Below are 18,562 nucleotides of genomic sequence, written 5' to 3'. Positions count from 1 at the left end.
GCATTTCCGCTGGGAGTGCCAGGACTACACACAGTCCAAAAAGAGACTCTGAGAATTTTTAAACTTGCCTCAGCACAGGCCTCTAGCTATCCTTACTGTTCTGGAAATTGTAGATGATGTCTTCATGGAATCCAGTCTTACCCTGATACTTTGCCACCAGCTCCTAGAAATCCTGACAAGGTACTACAGAGTATCCGACTCTCACAAATTTCTATTTTAAAATCCTACTGCAGATCCAGAGACCATTTCCCATGGACCTAAAGGCATTAAGGCTAGTACAGCCAAAAACCCTACCCCTTCAGACAGGGATTCTAGACAGATGGGGGAAGAAGGTATACACCTCTGCTACTCTTGACATCAGGGCTTTAAATTGCCAGTTTCACATGTTGAAGTACCAGCAGCATATTATGGAGCTTATTAAACAAAAAATGACGTTGATTCCTGATTGTGCAGAACATAGATTTACACGAGTTAATGCATTCTGCAAACCAAGTTGGAAAACATACTTTGCAGTGTGGTTTTGATGCTTTAGAAGCATCTTGCAGGGCTGCTGTCACTGGGTCTGTTCTTAGAAGGCATGCTTCCCTAAAGGAACAAATCTTACCAGACCATGTCAAAGCAAAATTACTAGATGCTCCATTAAACCAAGAACGTTTGTTTGGCACTAAAGCAGAATAAATTCTTAAAAAGATGGAGGAGAAAGCTAAATCTGTGCAAACTGTTAAAGATTTCCTACAGGTACAGCCACCTAGATTCAGTAGGCTTTGGTCTTCAAAAAACTCCTTTCCAGTCCCTCCCAGACCTTCTCAGTCCATACCCAGGGGCAGCAGACCACCAAGACTACAGTCTCAGGGTATGCACAGATCTAAACAATGGAGTGCTCCCACCATCCTATGGAAAAAGTTCACAATGACTTGTCCTTCATCCTTCTCAGCCTTGCCCAAGTACTTGCACCCCTAGGAGGAAAACTCGCCCTGCATGCAAAAAACTGGGATTACATTACCCAGGATTGATGGGTCTTAAACATTGTATCACAGGGATACAGATTCTACTTCCACTCATTGCCAGCCGCAAGCGGATTGCCGGACCTCCCCCCCAAACCAGTGGGCAGAGCCCCAAAAGCAAGTACTTTCTCTTCTCAGTATCAAGGCTGCTCATCCTGTTCCAGCAGAGCAAAGGGGGACAGAGTTTCTACTCCAGAATGTTTCTGGTGCCCAGTAAATAAAACTCTTGGTGCCCTATCCTGGATCTGTCAATTCTCAACATCTTCCTGGTGGTTCCAAAATTCAAAATGTTTACTCTACAACAGCTGCTTCCTGTGCTAGCCAAGGACTCCTGGCTGGTCACCCTAGACTTAAAAGAAGCTTATGTGCACATCCCCATAAGGGAATCTTGCAGGAAATGTCTACGTTTCAGGGCAGGCTCTATGCACTATCAGTTTTCTGCACTTCCATTTGGCTTATCTACTGTGCTCAAGGTATTCACAAAATGCCTGGCTCCAGCCATTGCATACTGCAGGCAGAGCAAAATTCTAATTTACCAATACTTGGACTATTGCCTGATCCAGGCAGACAGTCAGGAATTACTACTTCAGCACCTGACATTTGAAAAGAGACTTCTAACTTCTCTGGGGTATACCATCACCGAAAAGAAATCACATCTGGTACCCAGCCAAAAAAATGTATTCCTGGGAGCAAGCTTGAACACAACTTCCCAGATGGCATTCCTCACTCCAGAAAAACAGGTTTATTTGACAAACTACTTCAATCTACTGACCACCCAAACCCAGCTGTCTGCAAGAAAAATACTGCAAGCCCTAGGGTTCATGGCCTCTTGCATTCTACTAATTCCATATACAAGACTGCATATGAGGAAACTTCAGTGAAACTTAAAAAGTCTGTGGTGTCAACATTCTCTGGACCTGGAAACAATGATTTCTATCTTTCCTTGCCTAAGGACAGAGTTTCTTTTGGGCTGAGGCCTATTACCACAACAAGTGTCTCCCTGTCACTCAACCCCCTGCCACCCAAACCCTGACAACAGACGCATCAGACTATGCATGGGGGGGGGGGCTCACATGGCAGGCAAATGCATTCAAGGCAAATGGAGCCCAAGACACAAATGCACCTGCACTGATAGCCTTCAAATAGCTTATCCTTCCAGGACAACTCTTGATAAAGACAGACAACACCACAGTTATGTGGTACATCAACAAGCAAGGGGGAACTCATTCCTTCCCACACTGCAGGTTAGCCATGGCTCTGTGGAACACAGCCTTGAGCAATCAAGTGCACCTACAAGCTCAATTCCTGCCAGGCAAAGAAAATTCACTGGCAGATGATTTAAGCAGAAATGTAATGGACCCACACGAGTGGAATCTGGAACCAAACACATTCAAACTTCTAATCCACCGGTGGGGAACACCAGAGGTGGACCTCTTTGCTTCTCCCGAAAACCACTAATTGAGCAATTTTTGCACCAAAATTCCCCACAGCCAAGCATGGAAAGTGGATGTCCTTTCATTTACATGGGAAAACCTCTCAATCTATGCCTTCCCCCGTCTGCCCCTCCTCCCGAACGTGCTACTCAAGATCAAACAGGACAGGCCAAGGACAATCCTGATTGCACCAGACTGGCCATGCCAGCACTGGTACCCACTTTTACGCAGTCTGACAGCAGTGCCACCCTGGCACCTGCATCAGACCCCCTCTTTGCTGTCCCAGCATGAGGACCAGATTTTGCATCCTCAGCTGCAAACCCTGAACCTGGCAGCCTGGCTGATTCCCTGAATGCATCACCACCAGCCCTCAGCAAACAGGTCCTGGATGTCATCCTTGAGGCCAGGAAGCCTAGTGCTAGGAAATCCTATTCAGAAAAGTGGAAAAGATACTGCTCTTGGTGCCAGTCTCGGGGTAAGGACACAACCGTGCCTACCTTACCTCAAATCCTAGATTACCTAGCAGAGCTGCCCCACAAAGGACTATCCTTCTCTTCAATTAAGATTCGTGCCTCTGCCATCTCAGCTCATTACAATACTGAGCCCACCCCTCTTTTCTCACCGTATGGTCAAACAGTTCCTGAGAGGAGCTAACAATTTAAGCCCCCCCCCCCCCCAAGGAGAGCTCCCACTCCTGCCGGGGACCTTAACTTTGACTAGAGAAGCTCACACTACCCAATTTTGAGCCTGCTGCTACAACAGAGTTAAAATTCCTTTCTTGGAAAACAGCTTTACTTATAGCCATCACTTCAGCAAGAAGAGTGTCTGAGTTGCAGGCCCTTATGGCTGTGGAACCCTTCATTATCTTCCATGCGGACAGAGTTTCCCTCAGGACTAACCCATCATTTATGCCCAAGGTGGTATCCAGAGTGGCTTTAAACCAATCCATCCATTTACCCACCTTTTTCCGTAATCCTCAAAATAAAGGCAACAGGATCCTGCACTACTTGGACATGCACAGACAGCTTAGGTTCTACCTTGACAGGACTAAACCTTTCAGAAAATCTGACCAGCTGTTGGTCAGCTTTGCTACAGGGACAGAGGGCAAGGCCATTTCAAAACAAACCCTCTCCAAATGGATGGCACACTGCATCCAGTTCTGCTACAAACACCATGGAAAATCTACCCTACAGGGGATCAGAACCCATTCCACAAAGGGCTACCTCAACCTCTACAGCATTTCTCAGGGGAGTCCCTACCAGGGACATCCGGGAAGCTGCAACCTGGAGTTCTGTACACACCTTCACTAAGCATTACCACTTACCTATCTTTGCTAAATCCAGAGCTGGATTTGCTACAGCTGTCTTACAAGGCCTGCTAGCCAGCCCTAATACTTCTTGACTGCCTCCATCCTTCCTCATCTTTGGGAATCAACTCAAGTTTGATGACTGCAACAGTGAAACACAAAGAACATAGTACAGTTGTGTACACTTACCGTAAATGTAGATGTTCAAGTGTATTCACTGTTGCAGTCCTGGCTACCCTCCCTCCAGCTCCCCCTGACTTATCTATACTTTCTACCTATCCTCTTTTTTGGCCATATCTTATGGCATTGGTATTTACTTTTTACTAGAAGTGTTCCATGTCATGTAATTGCTTCCTATTTTGGGGGCTCTTGACATCTGGGGCAAGAAAAACTGATGTAATGGCGTCAGCTGCATGTTTTATACCCCTGCCGACCTGACGTCATGGAAGAGGCGACAGCATCTGACTCAGAAATCCCAAGACTCTGGTATTCGGGCCGACTGAGGGCTGCCTGCAGGCAGATAACCAAAGTGTGATGACTGCAACAGTGAATACACTCGAACATCTACATTTATGGTAAGTGTACACAGCTGTACTTTCTGCACCTGGATCCAGGCTAAGGGAGCCGATACGGCACAGCCCTCCCATCCTGGAATACTTAGCTGACCTATTACACAGTGGCCTCTCTTTCTCCTCTATAAAAATTCATGCCTCTGATATTTCTGCTCATTTTCACACTGAGCAGCCCCTTTTCTCACACCATCTGGTCAAACAGTTCCTAAGAGGGGCTAGCAACTTGAGGCCACCCAGAAGGGCACCTACACCAGCTTGGGAACTTAACTTTGTATTGGAAAAACTCACCCAGCCCCCTTTCGAACCAGCTTCTTCTGCAGGGCTAAATTTTTTCTGCTAGTAGACTACATTCCTTCTGGCCATCACTTCAGCCAGAAGAGTCTCTGAGCTGCAAGCACTCATGGCTGTGGAACCCTTCATCATCTTCCATGAAGACAGGGTATCCCTCAGAACTAACCCATCCTTCATGTCCAAGGTGGTCTCCAGTGTGGCTCTCAACCAATCCATTCATTTGCCCACCTTTTTTCCTAATCCCCGAACAAGGGGGAAAGGATTCTTTATTTATTTATTTATTTTATTTTACATTTGTTAACCGGGCTAGTCTAGCTGGATACATATCCTTTTTCAGTAGAGGCCCGGGGAGAAAAGCTCCAACATAATGGCAATACATGTTGAGAATACATGTTACATAATGAGAATAGATGTTACATTTACAGGATAAAAAATAGGAATAACATAGATTTTATATAAGACAAAAGAACAACAGCAGGTTATACATAGTAGTTATATGGCAAATACTAATTGAATATAGACTAGATCAAGAATAATCAGCTTACATTGTGGGGTCAAGAGATTTTAATGATCTGCGTAAGGGAATTGGATTAAGGTGGTATGGGACTAGGTAGATTTGAGATATATAAGTTAGTCAGGTTCCAAACATGGGCATAGCCATTGTATCTTAAGATATTCTTTGAGGTTGTTTTTGAACTGATTGTGCGAGGTTGTAAGTCTTAGGTAGTTTGGCAGGGAGTTCCACGGCTTTCCAATGGAGTTGGCATAGAGGGCATCACCACCCGAGTTCTTAGCTTTAATGGTTAGGATCTGGACGCTGTTTGATGATCGAAGGCTATTAAGGTTGGAGTAGGGGGTCAGAATGCTACACAGTGAGGGAGTTCTATCTGGTTGGTTGATTATTTTACAAGCTTCAGTGAGTTGGTTAAGTTTGAGAAGATTGGGCAGTTCCAACCAGCCAAGTTTCCTTAGATTAAGGCAATGGTGGGTGCGATATGGGGAACCTGTTATAAATCTAGCAATGTGGTTATAGGCAAGAGAGAGCATGTTAAGTTCATATTTATTGAGGAAAGAAAGGACCGGGGAGGCATACAGGAGGGTGGAGAGGAGATGCGTGCAGGCAATAGTTAATTTGGCAGTAGGGGTTAAAAAGTTTTTTATTCTGTACATGGATCCAAGTTTTTTGTTAACAGATTTTACGGTTTGGGTAATGTGTATGTCAAATTTGAGCTTATGGTCAATAGTAACACCTAGTAGTTTGGTACTGGTGACAGGGGCTATGATGGTCCCATTGTTGGATTTAACATGGAAGGTTATATTGTTAGTATTTGGGAGTTCTTTTCCTAGGGGTGAGAAGACGTTGGGGAAAAATAGTAGTAATTTAGTTTTAGTTGGATTAAGTAGGAGTTTCAAGTCGGTGAACCATTTTTCTACTAGCGTAAAACAGAGTTGAGTAGTTGTTTGGAGATTCGAGAGTGAGACATCTGAGCAGATCAGGGTGGAGTCGTCAGCATATTGAATGCAGGTGGATTTAGGGATGACTGAGTGAAGGTCGTTTATGAAGATGGAAAACAGAAGTGGACCAAGTATCGAGCCCTGAGGAATGCCTATGGTATTGGGGAGCAGGCCTGATAGTCTGGTTTGCCACAGGACAGCTTGTTGCCTACCAGTGAGGTAAGCCTTGAACCAGCTTAGTGCTGGGGTGTTCAGATGTAGGGTTTCCAGGGTTTTAAGTAGGAGCTGATGATTGACCATATCGAATGCTTTCGATAGGTCAAGAAAGAGGGTGGAGGATATTAGTTTGTTGTTACGATTGTTATTAATGGAGTCGACAAAGGAAAGGAGGGCGGTAGTTGTACTGTGGTGGGGGCGAAAGCCATGCTGGGAGTTAGACAAGAGACGATTAAGGGTTAGGTAGTGAAGGAGTTGTTTGTGGACACATCTTTCCATAATTTTCGCTATTGGGGACAGTATTGCTATTGGTCTGTAGTTGGATGTTTCCGTGGAGGTACCTCCTTTGTGAAGCGGGATGATATAAGAAATCTTCCAAATAGAGGGAATGCTAGCTTCAGTTATAGTTCTATTGATAAGGATTGATATGGGGTAGGCGATAACATCGGATGCAATTTGTAAAAATTCCGCTGGGAGGTGGTCAGCCGCTAGGGTGGTCGGTTTGAGTTTTTTTTAAGAGGGTACGAATATGGGAGGAAGAGACTGGCTTTAAGTTAAAAGGGGTAGGGGCAGCATCATGAGGTTGCGTGGCAGATGGGGCAGTGGAGGTTAGTTGACTGGCTAGTGTTTGGATAGTCTCGGTGAAGAAGGAGTTAAAGGTGTTGGCTACTTCTTCCAGATCTTTCCCAATAAGTTTCTCAGGGGTTGGGGTAGTAGTTTTACCTGGGTGCAGGAGGTTGTTAAAACCTACCCAGAACTTCTTTGGGTTGTTCTGGTGTTTATACTGGAGGTGGCAGAAATATTGTTCTTCACTCTCTAGATGTGCACAGACAGCTCAGATTCTATCTAGACAGGACTAAATCCTTCAGAAAGTCTGATCAATTGCTGGTTTGCTTTGCTACAGGGGCAGAAGGCAAAGCCATCTCCAAGCAAACCTTTTACAAATGGATAGCACACTGCATCCATTTCTGCTACAAACAGCATGGAAAGCCTCCCCCAAGGGGGTCAGAACACACTCCACCAGAGCAGCCTCCACCTCTGCAGCTTTCCTCTGAGGAGTCCCCACCCGGGACATCCTGGAGGCTGCCACCTGGACATCTGTTCACACCTTTACCAAGCATTACCACCTGCCTCTCTTCTCCAAATCCAGGGCAGGGTTTGCCTCTGCAGTCTTGCAGGGCATCCTATCCAGCCCCTAGTTTCCTTGAGTGCCTCCACCCATTTCCTCAGCTTTGGGAATCAACCCAAATGTGATGACTGCAATAGTGAAACACAAAGAACATAGTACAGTTGTGTACACTTACCATAAATGTAGATGTTTGAGTGTATTCACTGCTGCAGTCCTAGTTTCCCTCCCTCCCTCCATCCCTCTTTCTTCTCTTTCTTTTTTTATTACCATTCTTCCTTATTGTTCTCCTTCCTTACAAGGGACATATTGGTATTTATTTTCCACTGGTGGGGTTCTTCCACCAGAGCCTGGCTTCCTACTTGGGGGCTCCTGACAGGTTAGTGCAAGAAAACTGACATAATGATGTCTGCTGCCTTACTTTATACTACTGACGACCTGACGTCAGTCCTCAAGTGATGGCAACCGACGCAGAAATACTAAGTCTCTGGTATTCGGGCCAACTGAGGACTACCCTGGCAGGGATAACCCAAATGTGATGACTGCAACAGTGAATACACTCGAACATCTACATTTATGGTAAGTGTACACAACTGTACTTTCTGCACATTCTGCAGCCTCTTGAGTTCAGAGCACGCTGGCAGCAACAGTGCTGTAGTATTTGAAACTGGCACTAAAGCATAGATGATCATGTCTGGGTCTTCCTGGGGGTAACATGTTTGGTGCAGTGTATTCCTTAGATGACAGCTTTGCTGTCACAGCTGCTGCCACCTGTCCCTTCATTGACAAGTAATTGATAATTATGCTCAAATCATGTATTCTACTCATAAACTCATGTCTGTTCCCCTAAAGACAAGGTACCTGTAAAGTATTCACATTTTCATTCTTGGGGATAGCTTCCTTCTTGTAATGACTGAGCCTCAGTCTGATGACCATTAGCCATCTCAGGATGTCTTCTATGTATTTTTGCAGTGTATGAAGAAACACTGTACTGTTCTCAGTAGAGGAATGTAACTATTATCTTCATATGAATTATAAACCAAACCTCAACGCCTTATGTCCCATAGGGGTAGCATGTACATGGTAGACAATAGCAAAGTCAAACTTCATTCAACCCTGATAAACTCATAACTCTGACACTTTCCAGAAAGACAAGTTAATAGCAGGGACAGATTCCAATGGTTGTCCTGATATGTAAGTGTTAAACTATTAGTCACCATTAGCAAGACTGTCACACTAGGTATGAAATTGCATCAAAAGGATACTGCAAACCACTCTCCTAATGTTGTTTAGAGAGTAAGGAGAACCAACATGCACGTCTGATCCATCACCACTAAAAGATCATTCATTATCTTTGTAAGGGCAATTTTGACGTGGAAGTTACCAAAACAAGATTTGGCTGGATTATAGGGGTTATGATAGGATGAAAAGGAATCTAGCAGTATATGAATCACTTTTTCTGTAACCTTCTCAGAGAAATGGAGTATTAAAAATGAATCATTAATTCATCAGAACATGTAGTTCTAAAGATGATTTGTCTAAAAACTGGTGTGACAATAGCTTCTTTAACAACAGAGACAAAGGTGCTTGTCTTTATTGAGGTCCTCACAGTGTGGAAGATCGTCAGCCTGAGGACTACCAAACTAGACTGAATAAGTTGAAAAGACTTTCAGTCCTGTCCACAGCAAGCAAACCAGAAAAGAGAAATAAAACCTATAATTTTAGTATAGTCTATGAACCAACTTAGTAATGTTGCAGTGGCTTTGTGAACAAGAGGCAGAGTTTCTAGCCTGAGTTGGATAGCCTTATCGGTAAAGTTTTATATGACTGTTTCATAGTCAGTGGGAGGCTTTCTCCTTTGAAAAGTAGGCCAGGCCATAAAGGCTTTGTACAGTCCGAAATTGCATGGCCAGCCAATTTAATGCTGATGATATTTCATGGGACAAGAATACTGCCTTCTTACTTGTGATCTCTCACCATTAGGCCAGTCAGTTTTCCTTTATTGCAAGCTTGTCCTCCAGCTTGGCATTGCAGTACAGCATGAAATCAACCCTCTGTCCTGGTCTTCTGAGATCACACTAACTTATGTACGTGGTATCTCTGATGCCGCCGTTTCATGAAGGTTGGATACAAACTGACATTTTTTTTTTTAATTCCAGTACAGTAGCAAAAGCCTCTTCACAGAATACCACCAGATCGTCAAAAGTGAAGTCCAGTGGGAGTCCAGGAAAGCAAGATCAGTTTTCAGTTACATTAAATAAATCTCAAGTGAAACGTGTTACTGATATGTGACTGTATTAGAGAGAGCTCCACAGTGAAATAATTCAGATAGTGATCAAACCAAGACATGGCTCTGCTTCCAGGTCCAATCATTTATATATTGCATTAGTCCATTTTCATTGTTGGGTTAGCAAATGAGAAGGAGCTCCACAGTGAATTGAATCGGGTAATGGGCAACATTTATATTAGCACAGGTGACAAAAATGCTTGTCAGGATGATATGTAAACTATTTTTTCTCCCTTATTATTACAGCTTGGTTGAGAGCATAGCTGTCAATCTCTTAGCGCAAAAATCTGGGACAAAGTACTAAAATACGGAGAGGTTTTAAGGATTTCTCTTAGAAAGTTCATAGAATAACAGGATTTGAATTAACATGCATTTTCTGAAGGATATGAAGTCCTAACCTCAAATGTCTATCATTATTTAGTGATTGTAATCCTCAGTGATTTGCTAGAAAGCCCAAGTCTGAGGAGTAGGCGTCCTGCGAAGTCGAGGACAGTTGAGCAGTATGGTTAAGAATCTTAGACTTAATGAAGTCGAGTAGTTTTGACATCCAATTATTGGTTAAGGCATAATTCTCCCATTCCTACTGTTGCACAGTTGGTCTTGCATTAAAAACAGTACTGATTTGACTGTGTTAACTAATGGCTGTCTTCACTTTCAGGCACCATGCTTCTTGTAAATAAACTACAGTCTCATGAGTTGCCTAATCAAAAGAGTTAATGGAAAGGCAGTATTTATTTTTCCTTTCTTTAGAACTGACTAACCCATAATGTTTGCTCATTTACTAGTCTTGTTTACCTGAAAACAAATATTGGACTTTAATTCCACAGTCCTTTCTTAATGACCATCAAAGGTTTCACTTTGTGACACTTCCACAGTATTGGATTTATTCCCCTTTTCTGCTTTCCTCTCCCTAAGTCATTCTGCAACACTCCCCACTTCCATTTTTACGTCAGTAGGATAAGCATAGGTTCTCCTGGCTCACATTTTCCATCCTAGATTACCCTCAGCCAATGAGAATGTATTGGTATTTGTGAGTACCAGCCCTTCTTACATTTAACGTATGTATTGAAACTTTTCAAGATAAGTACTGCTTTGTGCAAATGGTTTAAATATTAAATATTCCAACTTTAAGCATTATACAGGCACATTAACATACTTTTGGTGCAGTGGATAGTCCAAAGGATAAGGCAGAGAACTGATAATTTGATCCGGAAACACTCAACCTTAAGAAACCCCTGAAGGAGATATGATGATAAGCATCTTTTAAATCTAATGTTACCAGGAAACTTGAATGAGGAAGGAGAGATACAGGTTGTGAAGTGACAGCAACTTGGGAGCTATCACAAACAGGACTAGGTAAAAAAAAAAAATCCAGAACTGGTCTCAAAGCATTTTTCTTTCTCTGGCACTAAAAACTTCCTTAAATAAAAAACTTTTCATACCTGGGAAGGAGGAACTGGTTCTATCACTTCCTGAGAAATAATGTTTTGAAGGGCAGGGGAAGATAAGAGACTCAAGGAATTACCCCTTAAAAAGGAGGAATTTCCTCCCACTGCTGTCTGCAACCTTCATGAACGATCTTCAGAACCCATTTTTCTGAAACTATTTGTTACCAAAGAGAAAAGTGGAGATTCAGACTTTCTGGAAGGAAAAAGGGACTGCCTGGTTTGGGGGGGCAAAGCCCTTAAATAGTTATTCTGACTTGTTCGATTGTCCTTGGTTTTGGGAGGGGTCTTGACTTTTTTGGAACCCCCTTGCAGTTGGCTACCCTCCAGTCCTTGTCTCTATGTGCCTTATCTTCAACATATGGTTTCCCCTTTTTCTGACCTCCCTGCATGCTGAGCTCCGCTCCAGATCTATTCTCACACTTGGGCATTCAATCCCTAAAGATGACTGCCTGGTTTCTCCAATTCCAGTCATGGCTAGACAGTCCAGGTTTTCGTTCTTGATTGTTCATATTCTGACTTCTGAGAAACCATCTGTATGTAAGATTTGCAAAAGCAAATGAAAAGGTTTACTGTTTGGGCAGTTAAAAACAATCTTGATCCCTTTTCAGATCCTTTTCCAGCAGTCCTGGAATTTCTTGCCTATCTTTTTCAGAATAGAGCCAGCTATTCCACTGTCAAGGTGCAGTTAGTAGCCATATCTTCCTTTCACATTGGTGAGAATCACATTTCCATTGCATCCTAAGAGTATCTAAAGCTTTTCTTAGAGGAACTTTTCTATTAGACCCCTCTTAAAGACTCATTTTCTCCCCAGGATATTACAATTTTTACTGCAAGTCTTAATTAGACCTCCTTTTGAACCGGCTGCCAGAGCTGATTTAAAGTTTTTATTGAGGAAAACTTTATTCTTGGTTGGTATCATATCTTTTAGGAGCATATCTGAGCTCCCTGGCTTGTCTTTGAAACCTCCCTACATGATCTTTTACAAAGACAACATGCACTTGAAAATCAGTCCCTCTTTTCTTTCAGAGGTGATTCCTGAGTCATATATCAACCAATCCGTAAATTATCCTGTGCGTTTCCCAAAATTATCAAAGGCAAATATACATTGTATTTGCTGGATGTTCACAGTCAGTTATGATTCTGTTTATATTGGACAACAGCATGCAGAAAACTGATCAGTTGTTTGTCTTTTACTCCACTGTCAAGATGGAAAAGGGGGTATCCAAAGTCATTCTTTCCTGTTGGCTGTTTGAATGTTTTCCTTATGTTTATAAAGAAAGGGATTTATCACTGCCTACAACCCGAAAAGCTTATTCTACTAGATCTGTAACTTTGTTGATATCCTCCTTTTCCAGAGTACTACTTAATGAGACATCTGTGCTGCCACTACCTAGTCCAAAGTTCATACTTTCATTTCACATTATCAACTGGGCATACAATCCAGGTCATGTCATGAGTTTCCTTTGGTTCAGCTGTACTTGGGACTATCCTAACTGGGGACTGTGTCCCATATGTTGAGGAATGGACAAAAAAGGCAACATCAGATGCAAAAGTTATGTACGTACTATAAGGATAATCTGTGATGTCTGCTTCGATCCTTCCTCATCTTACCACCGTCCTTCCCCCTTCCCATGTATGTTATGGTTTTTGGCATTGTAACTCCTAGAATGCCCTGGCTGACTTGGTCTTGGTTCATCCCGACCATATGTATCATCTAGTTTCTTTGATTCTATCCTAGACACTGCATACTTGCCTTTTTTTCTTGCAGGCAAACTTGATCTGAGGTAGTTGGGTCAATACATAGGAATTATGGATAAGGAAAGGACTCTGAACACTGGATCCAAAGCTTGAAAGTGGTCAAAGTAGTATTTGGCACAGATCCAAAGATCCATATGTTGAGTAAAGATGGAAACCGACAACACAGATCTATCGTTATGGAGAGCACATAACTTTAATTGTACCTGTATTTTGTTGAAACTGCATTTTGTTTTTTGTTGAAATTGGATGACGGGTTAGAGAATCCCTTAGAAAATTTTGAAAAGGAAGGCTGAAAAATTCCCTCTATCAACTTACCCCTTTCATCACACTCTGAAAACCTCTGAGGCAGAAGAACCAAAAACTAAATATGTAGCCAGAGGAGAATTTAAAATCTCATTTTTCACATTATTAGGGAGGTTCTGAGAATGCAGCCAAGAGAATACCAGTGGTCATATCCCTGGAAGAAGCATGAAGAGAGTCACACACACACTGTATACAGTGAGTTGTGACTTGAACAACGGAAGAAGTCAAATTATTTAAAACCGATTTTCCACACAAGAAGGAAATGCAGAGAAAACATTCCTCATACTTTCACAATTTGAGTAAACTTTAATGTGTGAACCTGACAGTTCAAAATTTTGAAAATCAAATTTGCAGAAGCATACACATTTTCCCATACGTATCAATAATCTTCCCATCCTTGTCAGAGAGAGTAGGATTAGAATTAACCAAATATTTAGCAGCAGTAGGATTAACTAAAGCTATAGCTGCTGGGTAAGGTTTGGGAAGAGTGTATAAAAACTTAAAAGACTGAGGAAATTTAAACATTCTGTCTGCCTTTTTCAGAAGGTTGACTATCAGGAAAATTACAGGCAGTGACACACACATCCTCCAGAGCTGGCAGAACTGGAGGAAAAGGGCGAAGGTTTGGAAATTACTTCTGTAGCAGTTCGTAATATTTTCTGAAAGAGTAAGAAACCTCAGTGTTCTCCCACTGAAAACGCTGTCATATTCTGGAAATAGTCTCAGTGAAAGAGAAATCCCCACAGGGAGAATGAGAAACCGAGCTCTCCTGTCAGTCTGAATCGGAAAACTAAGGAGAAAGCCCTGTGTCTGACCTTTCATCTTCCTTGTCCAGATTCAAAATCTTGAATCTCTTCAGGAAAAGAGGCATCCCTCTTTCTTTTACCAAACAAAACAATTTATAAGCAGGATTAATAGCCCAAATTAAACCCTGAGCCAGACTCTGTAAACTGCTTCTGTCATAAGGAAATTTGAAGAAAGATTTGTCTTTAAAATGAATGCTTGACTATAAAACCCCATTAAAAAAGGACAATACTGTTAGAGCTGTTTCAAATAGCGTTGGTAAGCATTCTTGCAGGTCATGCAAAATGTGCAGTTATATTAGAACCTGTGAGTTATAGACATCCTGACTCTGGACAATTGTATAATTTTGATTTTTTATGCTGAATGTTCTAGTCATGATCTTGTATACTTAGCCGTATGAGATCTATGTGAATGCTGCTATGTAGACAAATCACAGTTTGAGAGATCACATACGGGAACATTTGTGTTGTATTAGTAAGGGTGATGATAGGAATGCTTAATCTAAGCATGTTACCAATGTAGGACTCGGTCACTCTTTTAAATTTATTGTATTAAAATTTTTTATGAAAAATATTAGGGGAGGAGATGTAAGAAGTAAAATGGAGTGTCTACAGATAAAATGGATGTTGACACTGCAGTCGGATAAAGGAAGAGGTTTAAATGAGTATATTCCTTTAAAACTTCATCTGAGGTCACATGGTTTAGCCCAGTAATTTTGAAAGATTATGTGAGTATTTATATGGCTGCTTTAGAGTTCTTTAGTAGATCTGATGTTACACCCTGTTTGGTGTGAAAGCACTCATCTTTTTATCAGGAATGCAGGTTTAAGTCTTTATGCCTTTTGCCATGTTTAACTGGTTCTCTTTGTTGTTTTCTTAGTTAATTTTTGTTTACAAACCAGTTTTTATCTATGTTCACTGCATTTATGTACATTGTTCTTGTTACACGGAGCATGGCGGAAGGAGGTACCATTGAACTTGATTATAATCCAAGTGCAGATAATGATTTTATCTTATACGGTCATTTAGATCAAGCATTATGTCTGGAAGGTAATACTCTTTTAAATGTGAGCAATGATAGAGTTGCTACTGAGACTTGCTCTTCCATGGTGGATTTTAGTGATTTTATGAAACATTTTAGAAGTTTTGAGAACAATATTTATAAATACAAACGTTTACAATGGAAGAGACTGCATCTAGAAACGTCTTCACCATAAGGTTGTTCTGAGAGGCCTTAGAGTGTTGAGGATGCCCACCGATGGGAACCTATATCCTGCTTTACTGAAAGAATGGCAAGCACTTAATTTGAGACTTGGCTTTGATTATCTAGAATTGCTTTTAAAAATTTTTGAACTCATTGAAAATACTGTACGGAATGAGATTGTCGCTGCCATGGAGCTAATGAATGCTTATGCAACCACTATTTCTTGTAAACATAAGATTGATGATTTATTCCTGGATGTAAGTTTATATAAAAAAAAGTTTATGCGATGTTAAATACAGAAAGCTGGCTAGGGATATGGCTGTCTTTCGTGATGGGCACACATTTTCGTGGCCAAAAAGTGCTGCACGTCAACAAATTGAACTTGACTCTAATATGGTTGATAAAGACAGTAGTCAGGGTAAATGTACTGTGTCTACTCAAAACTTTTAAATGAGATTATGGCTCCACTTGGTGCTCCTATCTCTCAACCATCTGTTTCTACTATAGATTCCAGTTCTAATGTGACTACAAGACTGTCAACAAATGTAACTGATATGCATTTGAATGAAAATATAATAAATATAACGGTTTATCCACAAGCTTGGCTTTTTTACATCATTAGTTACCAGACCGGGTAAAACCTGATATACAGGAAAGAAGAGGCCAGTCACAGAGCAGAAACAGGATGAAAAGAAAACAGGCACAACTGACAGGTCAGATGGAACTAGGTCCAGTTGTATGGAGCAAGATACTCCAGACTTAGTGGTGAATATTTATTTGCGTGTTTTAACTGAGCCTCAACATGAGGTATTGAATAGAGGACTTTCTTTTATTCCTGCATAAGGTTCCTTATTGCATGATGTTCTTAACGACTTAAAGCTTTTTGTGCGCAATGTTTTTTTAAAATGTCTTTATGGAAATACTGTTCATTAATCTGTAAGCTTGAGGAAACATGGTGAATTTGTCCTGAACAACCCTCCTTTGGTTGAAGCATTTCTGAAGATATGTGAGTATGATGTATGTGAGCTATTGAGATAGAGACCTCAGAAGATGTTGTATAATTTTTCTGATTTACAATTTAAAGCTGTTTTTGAACTTGTTTCAAACAAGAAATTATTTATACTCCCATATGACAAGGGGGGCTCTATTGTCTTGATGGACAATGATAAATACCTAAGTAGTATGCATGTAATGTTGAGTGACACTGAAACTTATAGGTTATACACTAGATCAGAGGTTATGAAACTTATTATTAATGTTCACACGCACATGCATGATCTGTTAATGGAGAGGTTTATTGGTAAGGATCTTATTGATTTCTTTGTGGTTGAATACCCTACTTAACTTCAAGTCTATGCCTAAGGTACATAAATATCGGCCTATGGCACTCTGAAAAATATCTTTGGCAATAAACAAACACAAATGAAGACTTCGTATAGGAAACCCAGTACTTTTGTTCCTGTGAACCTCCCAGCAGTGGAACGTTTCACACGTTTGTGTGAAAATGAAGTAGCTAACTTGAGACAAGAAAAAGGAAATACGCATTTTTATAACATGACTGCTGGTGAAAGAAAAGCCTTATGTCGGATGAGAGACAGAGATGATGTAGTGATCAAACCAGCTGACAAAGTTGGAGTTATTGTGGTAATGGACTCCATACAGTATCGGAAAAAGATGGAGAACATGTTGAATGACTTGAAAACCTATAGGAAAGTGTCTAAGAAGGAAGTGGAGAAGATGATTATAAATATACAAGACATCTTATATGAAATGCTTATGAATAGACGGTTATCAAGAGTTATATGATTTTTTTTTTTTTAAGTGACTAACCTCATGATTCCATCTACTGGTGATCTACCCAAGATTCATAAGAACAAAGTTGACCCTCCAGTGCGTCCCATTGTATCAGAAAGAAGATGGATTACTGAACCTCTATCTATGTTTGTTGAGGAGGAATTGAAAAAATTATTACCGAAGGCAGTGTACCATCCTAAAAGATACTGCTAATTTTATTGAGAAATTATATTTGATCATGAATTAAATAAATGATTACTCGTAACTGCTACTTGTTACTATGGATATAAATAGTTTGTTCACTGTTATACCCAATCAATTTGGTATAGAAGCAATCTGAGGATGTTCTTTGTGTTTCACTGTTGCAGTCATCGCCTGTGGGGTTATCCCTGCTGTAGTAGCCCTTGGCCGGCCCGAATACCAGAGTCAATGTTTTTCTGCGTCGGCTGCTGTCACTTGCTGACTAACATTAGGTCTTCAGCTGACACCATTACATCAGTCTTTCTTGCCATGGAGCCCATAGCAGAAGCAGTTTGCAAGTGTGCCGATCGGTTGCTACCAGAGTTTGAATTACAGCTGAAAACGTCTAAAGCTAAGTACCCCATTGGGAATCCTTTTTTCTTGCACTAACCGATATCCAAAAAAGTTAACAATTGTCTCACCTGTGGAAAGCAGATCCCACACTGAGACTTCCATTCATACTGCATCACTTGTTTAGTCCCAGGCCACAACGTCATCCGTTGTCAGTTCTGTGCCCTCTTTAACGAAAGAACCATTCGTCATAGAGCTCTTATTGTAGCCAGGTATTTTTGTCTTCCATCTTCGCATTCTGAAATGGCGTCCGGCAGCCAACAATCCATAGACATTCTGAAAAAACGTAAAGATAAAGATAGAGACAGACCACACAAGGCTAAGCCTTCCGACGACTCTACCGCTAAGCAAGGTCGTCAGTTCTCTAGAATTCAATGAGGAGCCTTCGCCGCTCCTGATGCCCAATACAATACCTTTGCAGGCCTCTACCGAGACCCTTTCGGAGTTCGGTATGCCGCAGAAATTTTCGTCTTCCGAGCCTTTGGTTGTCTCTGCCTCGGTTGGGTCCGGAGCCCCAGTGCAGGCACCGGCTTCCGAGGAGGTTTTCGCACTACCGAATCTAGACTAAAACCGACGCCTTCTCATCCAACTACCGTACTCTTAGGCCTAGAAGCAAGGCCAATCCTAGGAAATCTACCTCTAGCCACCATCTTACTCCTGCTCCACCACCCCAAGCCCAAATGCTTAAAATGGCGGAGGATCTTATCTCCCTTATCAGGGGTAGTCAAGCCACAACTTCTAAAAGGAAAAGAGACCCTTCTCCTGAAATACTGACAGAAGAGGATTCTGAGGAATCTGATTATTCAGATTTTGAAGAGGAACAACCTCTGACTGCTTATAAGGATTCATATGCAGAGGAATCCATTCCTTCTGCCTCCCCACCAGAATATTTTTCCTTTGGGGAAACCCTTTACACCCTCAGGGAACATTTCCAATGGGAATCCCAGGACTTCCCTCAGTCTAAGAAAAAA

At 41.5% G+C, this 18,562-nt stretch overlaps 1 protein-coding gene across 1 annotated transcript in view; it reads left to right on the top strand.

Annotated features, from left to right (window-relative positions):
* Positions 1–18,562, top strand: part of DENND4A (DENN domain containing 4A) — a 2,763,357-nt gene that overhangs the window by 2,705,676 nt on the left and 39,119 nt on the right. Inside the window, exon 38 of the mRNA XM_044077857.1 lies at positions 10,174–10,224. Coding sequence (XP_043933792.1) covers positions 10,174–10,224 — 51 coding nt within the window. The remainder of the gene's footprint in view (positions 1–10,173; positions 10,225–18,562) is intronic.

The sequence above is a fragment of the Protopterus annectens genome, chromosome 7.part0 (genome assembly GCF_019279795.1).
Source record: "Protopterus annectens isolate FY-2018-M chromosome 7.part0, PAN1.0, whole genome shotgun sequence".
NCBI lineage: Eukaryota > Metazoa > Chordata > Ceratodontiformes > Protopteridae > Protopterus > Protopterus annectens.
The sequence above is the reverse complement of the archived record's forward strand: the minus strand, read 5'-3'. Positions and strand labels throughout refer to the sequence as shown.